Below are 11,236 nucleotides of genomic sequence, written 5' to 3' on the forward strand. Positions count from 1 at the left end.
AATACACATGCACCCCAATGTTCATTGCAGCACTATTTACAATATCTAGGTCATGGAAGCAACCTAAATGCCCATGGACAGACGAATGGTTAAAGAAGTTGTGGTACGTATATACAATGGAATATTACTCAGCCATAAAAAAGAACAAAATTGGGTCATTTGTAGAGACGTGGATGGATCCAGAGGCTGTCATACAGAGTGAAGTAAGTCAGAAAGAGAAAAACAAATATTGTATATTAACACATATATGTGGAACCTACAAAAATGGTACAGAGGAACTGGTTTGCAGGGCAGAAATAGAGACACAGATATAGAGAACAAACATATGGACACCAAGGGGGTAAAATGGCAGGGTGGGGTTGTGTCGGGTAGTATGAACTGGGAGATTGGGATTGACATGTATACACTAATATGTATAAAATAGATAACTAATAATGTGCTGTATAAAAAATAAATAAAATAAAATTCAAAAAACAAAACAAAACAAAATTGCTGGGTGGAGATTTCACAGCATAGTGTAGGGGATGGAGTCCAGGGGAATGAAAGGTGTTGGGGTCCAGAGTGCTAGGAAGGGGGTCCCGGACTACAAGCTGGAAAATTTTGGCAGAAACGCCAAACTCCTGGAAGTCCACCTGTGCCTTGGATACCCTGCAGCAGGATTTTGAACAGGAGACCCCAGTAGCACATCTTAGGTCCCAAAGGGGCTGGGAGTTCCATCCAGGGAGGCTAGCTTGCCTGGGGTGGGGTGGCAGCACCAGGGAGCACCCCCTGCTCTGATGCTTTGCCACTCCTAGGCTGGCCCTTTAAACCCAGATCATGATGTCACCTTAGACAGCAAGGGACGGGAGGGGGACTGCAGGCCTGAGGAAGGACTGCATTTCCCAGCAGCCTTGGGTGCACCACACCCCTCCCAGCAGGCACTGGCTCACTGCAGACTATTAACCAGTCCAGTGCCAGTTTCTACTGGGGCTTTGAAGCGTCCAGCCATTCTGGAGTGAGGGTGGGGTTCCCTTGGGGGTGGAATGCCTGGGGCACAGATGGAGCAGGCCAAATCTTTGGGCCTGGCATAGGATTGGGCCTCTTTCCTGCCGGAGTCCTGGCATCGCCCCCAGCTTCCTGGTGCAGACTCCTGAGTCTTCCTCTCTCCCTATGCAGTCTCCCTTGCAGAAAGCAGGAACCCAGCGCCAGTTGGACCCCTTCCCGCTCAGCTTCAGTCTTGTCCCTGGGTGCCCGCAGGGATTACCCCTTTGGTCAGGCAGCCGCTTTTATTGGTGAGGGGACTACATCTCCCAGCTGCCCCGGGCGGGAACTTCCTGACGCAGCACCCCACCCACCCACCCCGCCCCCGGCCCCCAAACCCGCGGGGATGTGCGGGCCGACTGGGGGAGGTGACTTGATGTCATCGTGAGCAGCTGGGCGGCGGGTGCCGGTGCGCACAGAGCCGGGGCTCCTGTGGTGCTGCGCGGGTCGGGTGCCACGACTTGAGGAGAGGTCTGCGCGCTGCCCCGGCCAGCCCAGAGCCCGTCGCGCGCCCGCGCCCCGACGCGGGGCTGAGTTGGGTGCACGCTCCGGCCCCCCCGGAGCCAGAGAGAGAACCCAGGAGCGCCGCCGCCCAGCGCCAGCGCCCTGAACCGGACCGCGGCTCGGGAGCCCTGAACAGCTGCTCCCTCCCCACCGGCAGCCCCTGGAGGGTCGGCGACCAAAGTCTGGGCATCTGAGAAGTGAGTGGCCCCCCCCTCGAGAGGCAGATGAGATCTGGGAGCGAGGAAGGAGAAACTGAGGCGGGGGGAGGCTGCGGGTCGTGGAGGGGCAGGGGGATGGGACCCTCATTCTTGGGGAAGTCCCTGGTGACTGGATTAGTGGAGCAGAAACGGGGGCCCCATTCTGTTAGGGGCCAGGGATGAGGAACGAGGTCCCCGTTCCAGGTAAGGTCTGGCTGGCGGGAGAGGCCCTATTTCGAGATGGGTTGTTTTGGAGTCTGGGGCCTTTCAGTCAGGGAGAAGGGAGGGCCCTGTCTCCTGTGGGAGAGGGCTGCACCTCTCTTTAGGGTCTGGGCCAGGGTAGGAGGGAAAGAAGACTTGGGCGCTCCGCCGCAGCCCCACAGGCTGTCCTGAAAGAACTGACAGGCTCTCTCTGTCTCTTTCTTGCTGACCTCTCTGCCCTGACTTCTTTTTTAAAAGAGCCAGGGTGGGAACCCTAACTGGACTCTTCCGACCCTCAGGAAGGACCTGAGACCTGAGCCATCCTCCTCTCTACCGTGCTTGCCCCCCAGGACTGGGCAGTTGCCAGAGGCCCTGGGGGGGGGGGCCAGGACTGTGCTGTGCTCCTCCCCACCGCACAGGATGGGCCCAAGTTAGTCAGCCCAGCCTCACGCAGCATCCTGCAGGCCCAGAGGGAAGCTCAGGGGCTCTGAAGGCTTGGCCCACCGCCTGACCACCATGGAGACGAAGCTGCCCCCCGCGAGCACCCCCGGCAGCCCCTCGTCCCCAGGGCTGTCCCCGGTGCCCCCACCCGACAAGGTGGACGGCTTCTCCCGCCGTTCCCTCCGCAGGGCCCGGCCCCGGCGGTCCCACAGCTCCTCTCAATTCCGCTATCAGAGCAACCAGCAGGAACTCATCCCACTGCCCCTGCTCAAAGGTGAGCCCGGTCTTGGCTCCGGGGCTACCTGAGTCCTGGAGTGGGCAAGTGAGGTTTGGGGGTGGGGTGGTGGGAAGCAGCTGGCAGCTGCGATCAGAGGGTGTCTGGACGGCCCCTTCCAGGCCAGGGACTCCACCACCTGACCGCCACCTCCCAGCCCTCTACCCTCTCTGCTGACGCATGGCCTGACTGGCCTGTCATCCTTGGAGGTGGGGCATCTGGAGGTGGCGCCACCCTGGGGGGCAGACCAGGGCCAAGGGTGGGGCCTACAGCTTGGGTTCCAGGAGGCCACTACCAGCCCAGCTGCTGCCGGGGTCCTGGGGCAGGTGCTTAGCATGCTTCCCTGCAGCCACCGTGAGGTCCCCCCAACTCTGGGCTACAGGGCCCAACTGGCTGAGGCAGAGGCACCCGAGAGGTCCTCGGTGCTGGCTCTCCTCCCCACTTCTGGCTCTTAGAACAGAGTGCCGCCTATGAGAGGGAGGCAGTGGCTGTTTGGGCACCTGTGGAAAGGCCAGGCAGCCAGGGTCTGTTCCCATGCTTTAAAGTCAGGCTATCGTGTTCTCTGAGCCTAGGTTAGGATGAAGAGATGAAGCTCCTTTACTTCACAAGAATGGAGGACGGGACAGAAGTTGTTTGCTTTCTGCAAGGAGTGGGAGATGGCACAAAAGCATGGGGTCTGGGGGGCAGAGGAGCCAGCCTTAGGGATTAGGAGGGCCCGCCCCTGCCCAGAGCTGTGGCAGCTGGGGCCCAGGCTCAGCCCCCTCCTTCCTCCCCAGATGTGCCAGCCTCTGAGCTGCATGAGCTGCTGAGCCGGAAGCTGGCCCAGTGTGGGGTGATGTTTGACTTCTTGGACTGTGTGGCCGACCTGAAGGGGAAGGAGGTGAAGCGGGCGGCGCTCAATGAGCTGGTGGAGTGTGTGGGGAGCACTCGGGGGGTCCTCATTGAGCCTGTCTACCCAGACATCATCCGCATGGTGAGCACCTGGCACCTGGCCTCTGGGGGAGGGCTTGGTGCCCATGGGAACCCTAAGCCTGCCTGCGGAGCCCCCGTGCGGAGAATAAACCCACAGTCTTTGGCTTGGCTTCGAGGCCCACATCTTCCTCCCGCGCAACCCCTGTCCCAGCCCCACTGCTGCCCAGCACCCAGCCAGTGTGGGTAACTCAGTGCCTCCTGGGCTTGTCCCACCCTGCGCTGTTGCTTATGCTCTCCTGAGGCCTGGTGTGCACTCCCACCACATTCCTTACCGCCATGGCCTGGCTCAGGTGCTGCCTCTTCCATGAAGCCTCAATGCCCAAGCTAGAAATCTCCCTTTTGCTGCTTAGAATGTCCTTAGACCTTGCCACTTTCCATCTCGTCTTCCCTGCTGGACTGCACCTGATAGAGGGCAGGGATGTATCCCATCCACCCCTGGGTCCCCAACCCTGGGCCCAGGTCTGTCCATGAACTAGATGTTCAGGTAATGATTGCCAAGGAGTGAACTGGTTGCTTGGGTAGGTGCTGAGGCCCATTAAACTTTGGATGAGGGATGTCCTGGTTTCCACCTTCAAGGGTTCTTCCGTAGAGAACCCTGACTCTGTCCCCTCAGATCTCAGTGAATATCTTCCGGACGCTGCCGCCCAGTGAGAACCCTGAATTTGACCCTGAAGAGGATGAGCCCAACCTTGAGCCTTCATGGCCACATCTTCAGGTATGAGGGCTGGGGAAGACAGGGATCTGAGTTTCAGAAGAGATCCGAGGAGAGGGTAGAGGGTCTCCTTAGGCCCAGGACTGTTGGATGAGGGCCACAGGGCAGGATGATGGGGGAGGCTGCTCCTGAACTCACCTTTCTGTCTGTTCCCCTCCTCCAGCTGGTATACGAGTTTTTCCTGCGTTTCTTGGAGAGCCCAGACTTCCAGCCCTCCGTGGCCAAGAGATATGTGGATCAAAAGTTTGTCCTGATGGTGAAGTGGGGAGCCCAGGCTGGGTGGTGTCATGGGGCAGGGGCAGGCTCTCTGAGTGGCGTGGGGATAGGATGGAAGCAACCTGGCTTGGCCTCTTTCCTAACCCCTGATCCTGTGTCCCACAGCTCCTGGAGCTATTTGATAGCGAGGACCCTCGGGAGCGTGAGTACCTCAAGACCATCTTGCACAGGGTCTATGGAAAGTTCCTGGGGCTCCGGGCCTACATCCGCAAACAGTGCAGCCATATCTTCCTCCGGTGGGTGCCTGCGGCCTCCCCTGCTGGGACCTGGGGAGGGAGGGAGAGAGCTATGGGGAGAAGACAGAGCAAAAGCTTCTGGGCTGGGGGGCCCAGTTTTTTCTTGGCAACATATTATATAATTTTTGCTTATACAAATCCTGTGAGATCAGTAGAGAAAGGGTATTTATTTCCATTTTACAGATGAGGAAATTGAGGCTGAGAGATGAAGTGGTTTGCAGGGACTAGGTCAGTTCAGGGGGCCTAGGATCTAATGTCACACCAGGCCTTAAGGACCCAAAGAATGAGATTCTTTCTGCAAATATGTATTGAGCTCCAGTGCCCACTGGGCATCAGGGACCCACATTGCCTTGTAGTTGAGACTGGCTCTTGAGCTAGATGGTCTGTGTTTGAGTTTGGTTCAAATATTTGGGTGAACTTGGGCAAATTATTTAAGCTCTCTCCTGGTCTCCTCGTCTCTAGAATGGGAATGATAACTATACTACACAGAGATAATCATCAAGATGAAATGAGGCAGTGCCTTCAAAGCACTCAGTGTAGCTCCTGGACCAAGGCCGGAACTCTGAAACATTAGCTTTTATCGTTATTAGCTAAAAAATAGGTGAGGCACGATCCCTCTCCTCCAGGAGCTCAGTGTATTTGATCCCTTGCTTATTAACTTTGCGGCAAGTTTCATTGAACTGCTGAGCCTTGATTTCTTCATCTATATAATGGATCTAATAAGGTCTACCTCCTGGGATAACTTTGAGAAGTACATAGCACAGAATAGACACTGTAAGTGTTTGCCATTCTTTTGGTTGATTGGCATGAGGAGCGGAGGACTCAGGCTAGGTGCCTGTGGACTGGATGGGGACCAGGTAATGAGGGTTAGGGCCTCGGGGAGGAAGAGACGAGTTGAAATGCTTCATAGAAGAGGGGTTTGAATACCAGAGGGGAAAGGGTGGGTGGGATGAATTGGGAGATTGGGGTTGACATATATACGCTATTGGTACTATGTATAAAATGGATAGCTAATGAGAACCTACTGTATAGCACAGGGAACTCTACTCAATGCTCTGTGGTAACCTAAATGGGACGGAAATCCAAAAAAGAGGGGATACATGTATATGTATAGCTGATTCACTTTGCTGTACAGTAGAAACTATCACAACATTGTAAAGCAACCATACTCCAATAAAAATTAAAAAAAAAAAAAAAAAAAGAAGAAGAAAGGTTTGAGCTGGGACCCAGAGTGGCACTGGTGGCTGGGCTGAGAAGGGTAATAAAGAGGTGGGTGTGGATCTCAGTGGGGCCTCGTTTGGGGTTTGGGAAAGGGAGCACAGCCTCTGGGTGGGGAGAGAGTTGGATTGATGTGCAGGCTGGGGGTGGGCAGGCAGGGTGACAGAGAGGAGGGCTGGGCCTGCTCCAACTGCCTTGAGCCCTTCTGCATCCTTCTCTTCCTCTCAAAGGTTCATCTATGAACTCGAGCACTTCAATGGCGTGGCTGAGCTGCTGGAGATCTTAGGAAGGTGACTCTCTCTGGGCATCAGCTGGAGCCTCAGGATTCTGGGAGGAGGGACTGAGGCCCAGTCATGCCAACCCTCCTCATCTCTTCTGCCCCCTCCTCAGCATCATCAACGGCTTTGCGCTGCCCCTGAAGACCGAGCACAAGCAGTTTCTGGTTCGAGTCCTGATTCCCCTGCACTCTGTCAAGTCGCTGTCTGTCTTTCACGCCCAGGTAAGGCCCAGGCCTGGTCCTGCCACGGCAGAGAGGTCCTGACAGAGTCAGGGCAGCCACCCGGGCCCGCAGAGCCAGCCTGACACTCTGATTTCAGCCACACTAAAAGCGTGAACTCACGGGATCCTCTCTCACCTTTTTCTTGACTAATTCTGTTCCGTCTACCGTAGAGAATCCCCATGACCGTTTAAGGCCGATCTCAGACATTGGCCTCTGAAGACTTCCCAGCCCCCTCCCGCTCGACCTGCCTGTGCAGGCTTGAGCTCTCCTCCTGTATTCCCATAGATCATGATACAGATTCCGGTTAAGGAACCTTTTGTAAAATTTGTAAGGACTAGTTTGCTGAATGTTTCCCCTGTGAGGTCATTATTGTGTCCCTGCACACCAAGCATGGTGCCTGGTGTATCCTAGGTGGTCAGTAAATGATTGGTGACTAAGAGAATAGACATAGGAAATGAGCCAATGTCTAGCGTCCTGTCCTGGTCCCCTCCTGACCCCTGTCCTCCTTCTCTGTGCCTCCTCCTCCCCCACCACGCCCCGCTGCAGCTGGCATACTGTGTGGTACAGTTCCTGGAGAAGGATGCCACTTTGACAGAGCATGTGAGTACCTCTGGGGGGAAGGGCAAGCCCCCACCCCTGCAGGTCTGACTCTTTTCTGCCTCAACTCCCACAGGTGATCCGGGGGCTGCTCAAATACTGGCCAAAAACCTGTACCCAGAAGGAGGTATGAAGAAGGGCTTTGATGTCCACCACAGGGAGGTTGGGAGGGCTCAGCTTCCAGAGGGCAGGCAGGTGTGTGTCAGGGGAGGTGGGAACTGCTGCTCCCTGTGTCCCTTCCCCCACCCCAGGTGATGTTTCTGGGGGAGATGGAAGAGATTCTGGATGTCATTGAGCCCTCCCAGTTCGTGAAGATCCAGGAGCCCCTCTTCAAGCAGGTGGCTCGCTGTGTGTCCAGCCCCCATTTCCAGGTATGGGGCTGGAATGGGTGGGGGTGAGAGCCAGGGTATGGACTGGTAAGGTTGGCAAGTTGACCTAACACAGCTTCCTCTGCCCTCAGTTTCTCCTCTGGACCTTCCTGGGTCTAATAATGGGGAGATGCTGGACTTAGGGTCAGGAGACCTGGGGTCAAGCCTCAGATCCACCTCCCACTGGCTGAGGAGCCTTGAGCAAATCACTTCACCACTCTGAGTCAGATTAGGCTTCCTTATCTGTAGAATGGGCCAACAGGTGGTGATGAGAGCCGAAGAGATGGCAGCATAAACACATTTCGTAAACTGAAATGGATGTTTAGCAAACGTCCATGAATGGGACGGATGGTTGTCCGCTTCCTTAGTGGCCTTAGATTTCATTAGGCCCACTTCAGAGCCCAGCAAGGCTTCTCCACACCATCCAGGCTGGCTGTAACCAGTGTTCTCCTACACGTGTGTGCAGACTTTCATTTTTATGAGCCATACCTGGTGGTTGTCAATTTTTCCTTCAGTTTACTGAATACCTCATTTGATGCTTACAACAGCCGTATGGAGGTAGCTATTATTAGCCCCACTTTACAGATTTGAAAATAGAGGCTGAGGGGTTAAATACCCTGTCCAAAGTCACGTGGCCAGTGTGTAGTGGAGCCAGGATTCTCCTCTGAGCGTTGGACTCCTAATCCAGTGTTCTTTTCACCTCACCATGTTGCTTCCTCCCGTGGGTCAGATGAGCCCTGAAGACGGGGTGTGTGGAGGGCAGGGCGCCCTGGATTTGGGGCTGGGGATGGATACCAGGCCTTGCATGTGCAGGGAAGCCACTGCCAGGCGCCTACTCTGCCATCTCGCTGCCCCAGGTTGCAGAGCGGGCTCTGTATTTCTGGAACAATGAGTATATCCTGAGCCTCATTGAGGACAACTGCCATACTGTGCTGCCTGCTGTGTTTGGGACCCTCTACCAAGTCTCCAAGGAGCACTGGAATCAGTGAGTGCCCAGGCCTTGACCTAACCCACAGAACCTAGGGCAGGGCCAGCCAGTCCAGAACTGGGGTTACTGCTAGCTGGAGAGGATCAGGGAAGGCATCCGAAGATGGCAGAGGGGTGGTGAAAGGGGCAGGCAGAGGGCGGTGCTTGTGGTGTTCAGGGCTGCATGCTGTATTTGGGACACAGGGACAGGCAGAATGCCAGAGAGGGAGGTGGGACCCAACTGAAATTGCTCTCATCTCTCACTCCCTCCCTTGACCCTGCCAAGAACCATTGTGTCTCTGATCTACAATGTGCTCAAGACCTTCATGGAGATGAATGGGAAGCTGTTTGATGAGCTCACAGCCTCCTACAAGCTGGAAAAGCAGCAGTGAGTGCTGGGAGGCTGGACATGGAGGGAGAGGGGAGAAAAGCAGAAAAGAACCAGTTCCTAATGGTTGGAGGGAACCGAAGAGGACAACCCACATCCCACCTCATCAGATGTTTAAAGTCTTTCCCTATGTTTTTGCCAAGTGCTGGGGCATCCAAGCCCAGTTATCCCCTGCATCCTCCAATTATCCTCCCAAGTACTTCTTCCAGGTATGGAGCATCCTATACTTCAGCTGGGGCCTCTCAGGGCCAGGCTGATCCATCTACTCCATGACCACAGGCTGGGACCAGTCTCTCCTTAGTGCCTTCTCCCCTAAGTGGAGTCTCTTTGCAGGTGGGGTGGTGGTGAGGGAGGCTGAATTGCAGGTGGGGCCCCAGGTAAGGGAACTGCCTCACCCTCTCTCCCCAGGGAACAGCAGAAGGCCCAGGAACGTCAGGAGTTGTGGCAAGGCCTGGAGGAGCTACGGCTACGCCGGTTACAGGGGACCCAGGGGGCCAAAGAGGCCCCGCTCCAGCGGCTTACACCCCAGGTGGCCACCGGTGGAGGTCAGAGCTAAAGATCCCCAGAAGGGGAGGAGCTAAACCCAGAGCTGTCAGTCCCTCCATCCTCCCTCCTGCCCAGGGGTCCAGAGAGATACACACCTACTCCTGGCCTTGCCAGAGGGGGCTCGGAGGGCTTCCTGCCTGGCCCAGCCTGGGCAGTTTCCACTGGGGGGAGAGGAGGAGAGATGGGGGTCCGGGCAACAGAACTCTCAGGCCGTCCTGGCAGGACTTGACCAGGGCAAGCTTGACCAGGAAGCTGCCATCAGGGATCTGCCTCTGCCCCACAAAGCTGGGCTACAGACTGCAGGCAGGTTCCCACCCCCTGCTCCCAGCCTAGGGCAAGGGGACTCGGCCCCTCACCTGCCCCACCTTGTGCCAGCGGGAGGTCCTTCCTCACCCCACCATGGGATCCATGGTCTATTTATTCTGCCCCAGCTCACCTGCAACACAGACATTATCCTGGGCCTGGGGCACCCTCCTTCCTTCCCTCCCCTCCCTTGCCCTGTACATCCTTGTCCCCTTTTTATTTATTGGGCAGGGGGAGGGGTGAGGGCACAGGCAGATTCCCTGTGTCCTGGGGCAAGGGTGGGTGGTCACAGTAACCATGGTCTGTTCCTCTTTCCCTGGCTGGGGGTAGATTTAATAAAGAGAGAAACTCATGATCTGCTTGCTTTATTTAGGACAAAGAGGGAGATGAAATGATGAAGGACTGGGTAGGAAGCCAGGCAGAGGTGGGGAAGAGGCAGAAACGCCCCTCTTCTCACAGGGTTGGAGCTGTTGTCCTTGCTGAGGTTCAGGATATGTAGGATATACTCCAACATTAAACCCTCTGACCAAGGGGAGGGTGGCGGGGGGAGAAGGATGGGCTAGTAGCGCGAGAGGCGACACATGTCACACTGGCAGGCCCTGGCCGTGAAGATCTCCAGCTCCTCCCTCCGGTCCCCCCCACAATGCAGCTGCACCTTCACCTGTGGGAGAGGTGGGTGTCTGTTCCAGTCCCCTTCCTCAGGCCATCTTAGATCCCCATCTCCTCTGTCTCCCCTACCCGCAACGAGCACCACCGAGCTGGGCCCCCTCACCTTCCTCAGGCTGCTGATGGTGCAGCACTGAGAGACGGAGGTGATGTTATGTCGATAGCCACTGGCCACCAGCACCGAGTAACGGGAAGGGAAGGCGCTGGACTCGCAGTGGCCCACACAGGCCTGTGCCACATGGGAGCCCTGGCAGGTGCCTTGCCGGTCACTTCGCACTGTCACATTGAAGGCTAGAAGAAGACAGAAGAGCGGTAGATGGTGCCTTGGAGAAGGCTCGCCCAGCTCCTGTTGCCTGAGCCTCACTGGGTCCCTCGAGGGTGCTGCCTGCCCCTCTGTCCAGTCCACCAGCTCTTTGCTCCCACCCAGCTCTCTGCTCCCAGGGTTACTTACAGTGCAAGTAGCAGCCTGGGATGGCTGCCTGTTGACCCTGGCCTTCAGTGACCACCAGGACCAGCAGGCAGAGGAGCAGGGTTTGGGGGGACGCCATGGGCATCTGAAACACAGATAGGTAGATAGATGTCTCTAGATGGGTGTGCAGGTGGGAGGGGGAGTTCTTTCAACACTGCATGCCTCCAGGTGAATGAGGCAGGGCTAGGTTGGTCTGTCTGACTGGGGTGAGGCCTGCCTGTGAGGGGCTGTCTTTTCCTTGTACCTGCCTTTGGGTGCGTGTGCATGTGGATGTGCGTGTCTGTCTCTCTGGATGCGTGTGAGTGTGCACAGCTGTCCCAGTGAGACTTGTGTGTCAGCCCACTGCCGTGATTCTCCTCCCGAACTTCCTCCACCATCTGGAC

The 11,236-nt window shown here is 56.4% G+C and overlaps 2 protein-coding genes across 2 annotated transcripts; one reads left to right on the top strand and one right to left on the bottom strand.

Annotated features, from left to right (window-relative positions):
* Positions 1–1,396: 1,396 nt before the first annotated feature.
* Positions 1,397–10,031, top strand: PPP2R5B (protein phosphatase 2 regulatory subunit B'beta). The gene is made up of 14 exons (XM_082844244.1): positions 1,397–1,721; positions 2,222–2,637; positions 3,414–3,610; positions 4,223–4,324; positions 4,485–4,577; positions 4,703–4,833; positions 6,282–6,341; positions 6,442–6,550; positions 7,097–7,150; positions 7,224–7,274; positions 7,399–7,518; positions 8,373–8,500; positions 8,768–8,869; positions 9,278–10,031. The coding sequence occupies exons 2-14, from the start codon at positions 2,439–2,441 to the stop codon at positions 9,423–9,425; spliced, it is 1,494 nt and encodes a 497-aa protein (XP_082700370.1). The 5' UTR covers positions 1,397–1,721; positions 2,222–2,438; the 3' UTR covers positions 9,426–10,031.
* A 246-nt stretch (positions 10,032–10,277) lies between these two features.
* GPHA2 (glycoprotein hormone subunit alpha 2) lies at positions 10,278–10,938 on the bottom strand (the record flags this gene model as incomplete). The annotated part of the gene is made up of 3 exons (XM_082844381.1): positions 10,278–10,379; positions 10,491–10,675; positions 10,836–10,938. 3 exons carry the CDS (start codon positions 10,936–10,938, stop codon positions 10,278–10,280), a joined length of 390 nt encoding a protein of 129 aa, XP_082700507.1.
* Positions 10,939–11,236: the final 298 nt, after the last annotated feature.

Source organism: Leucopleurus acutus (genome assembly GCF_964270905.1).
Source record: "Leucopleurus acutus genome assembly, chromosome: 8".
NCBI classification, from domain to species: Eukaryota; Metazoa; Chordata; class Mammalia; order Artiodactyla; family Delphinidae; genus Leucopleurus; species Leucopleurus acutus.

Coding starts and splice junctions, on each gene's coding strand:
- PPP2R5B (XM_082844244.1), top strand. CDS start 2,439: ATGGAGACGAAGCTGCCCCCCGCGAGCACCCCCGGCAGCCCCTCGTCC. Junction 2,638..3,413: donor CCCACTGCCCCTGCTCAAAG/GTGAGCCCGGTC, acceptor CTTCCTCCCCAG/ATGTGCCAGCCTCTGAGCTG. Junction 7,275..7,398: donor AAACCTGTACCCAGAAGGAG/GTATGAAGAAGG, acceptor CCCCCACCCCAG/GTGATGTTTCTGGGGGAGAT.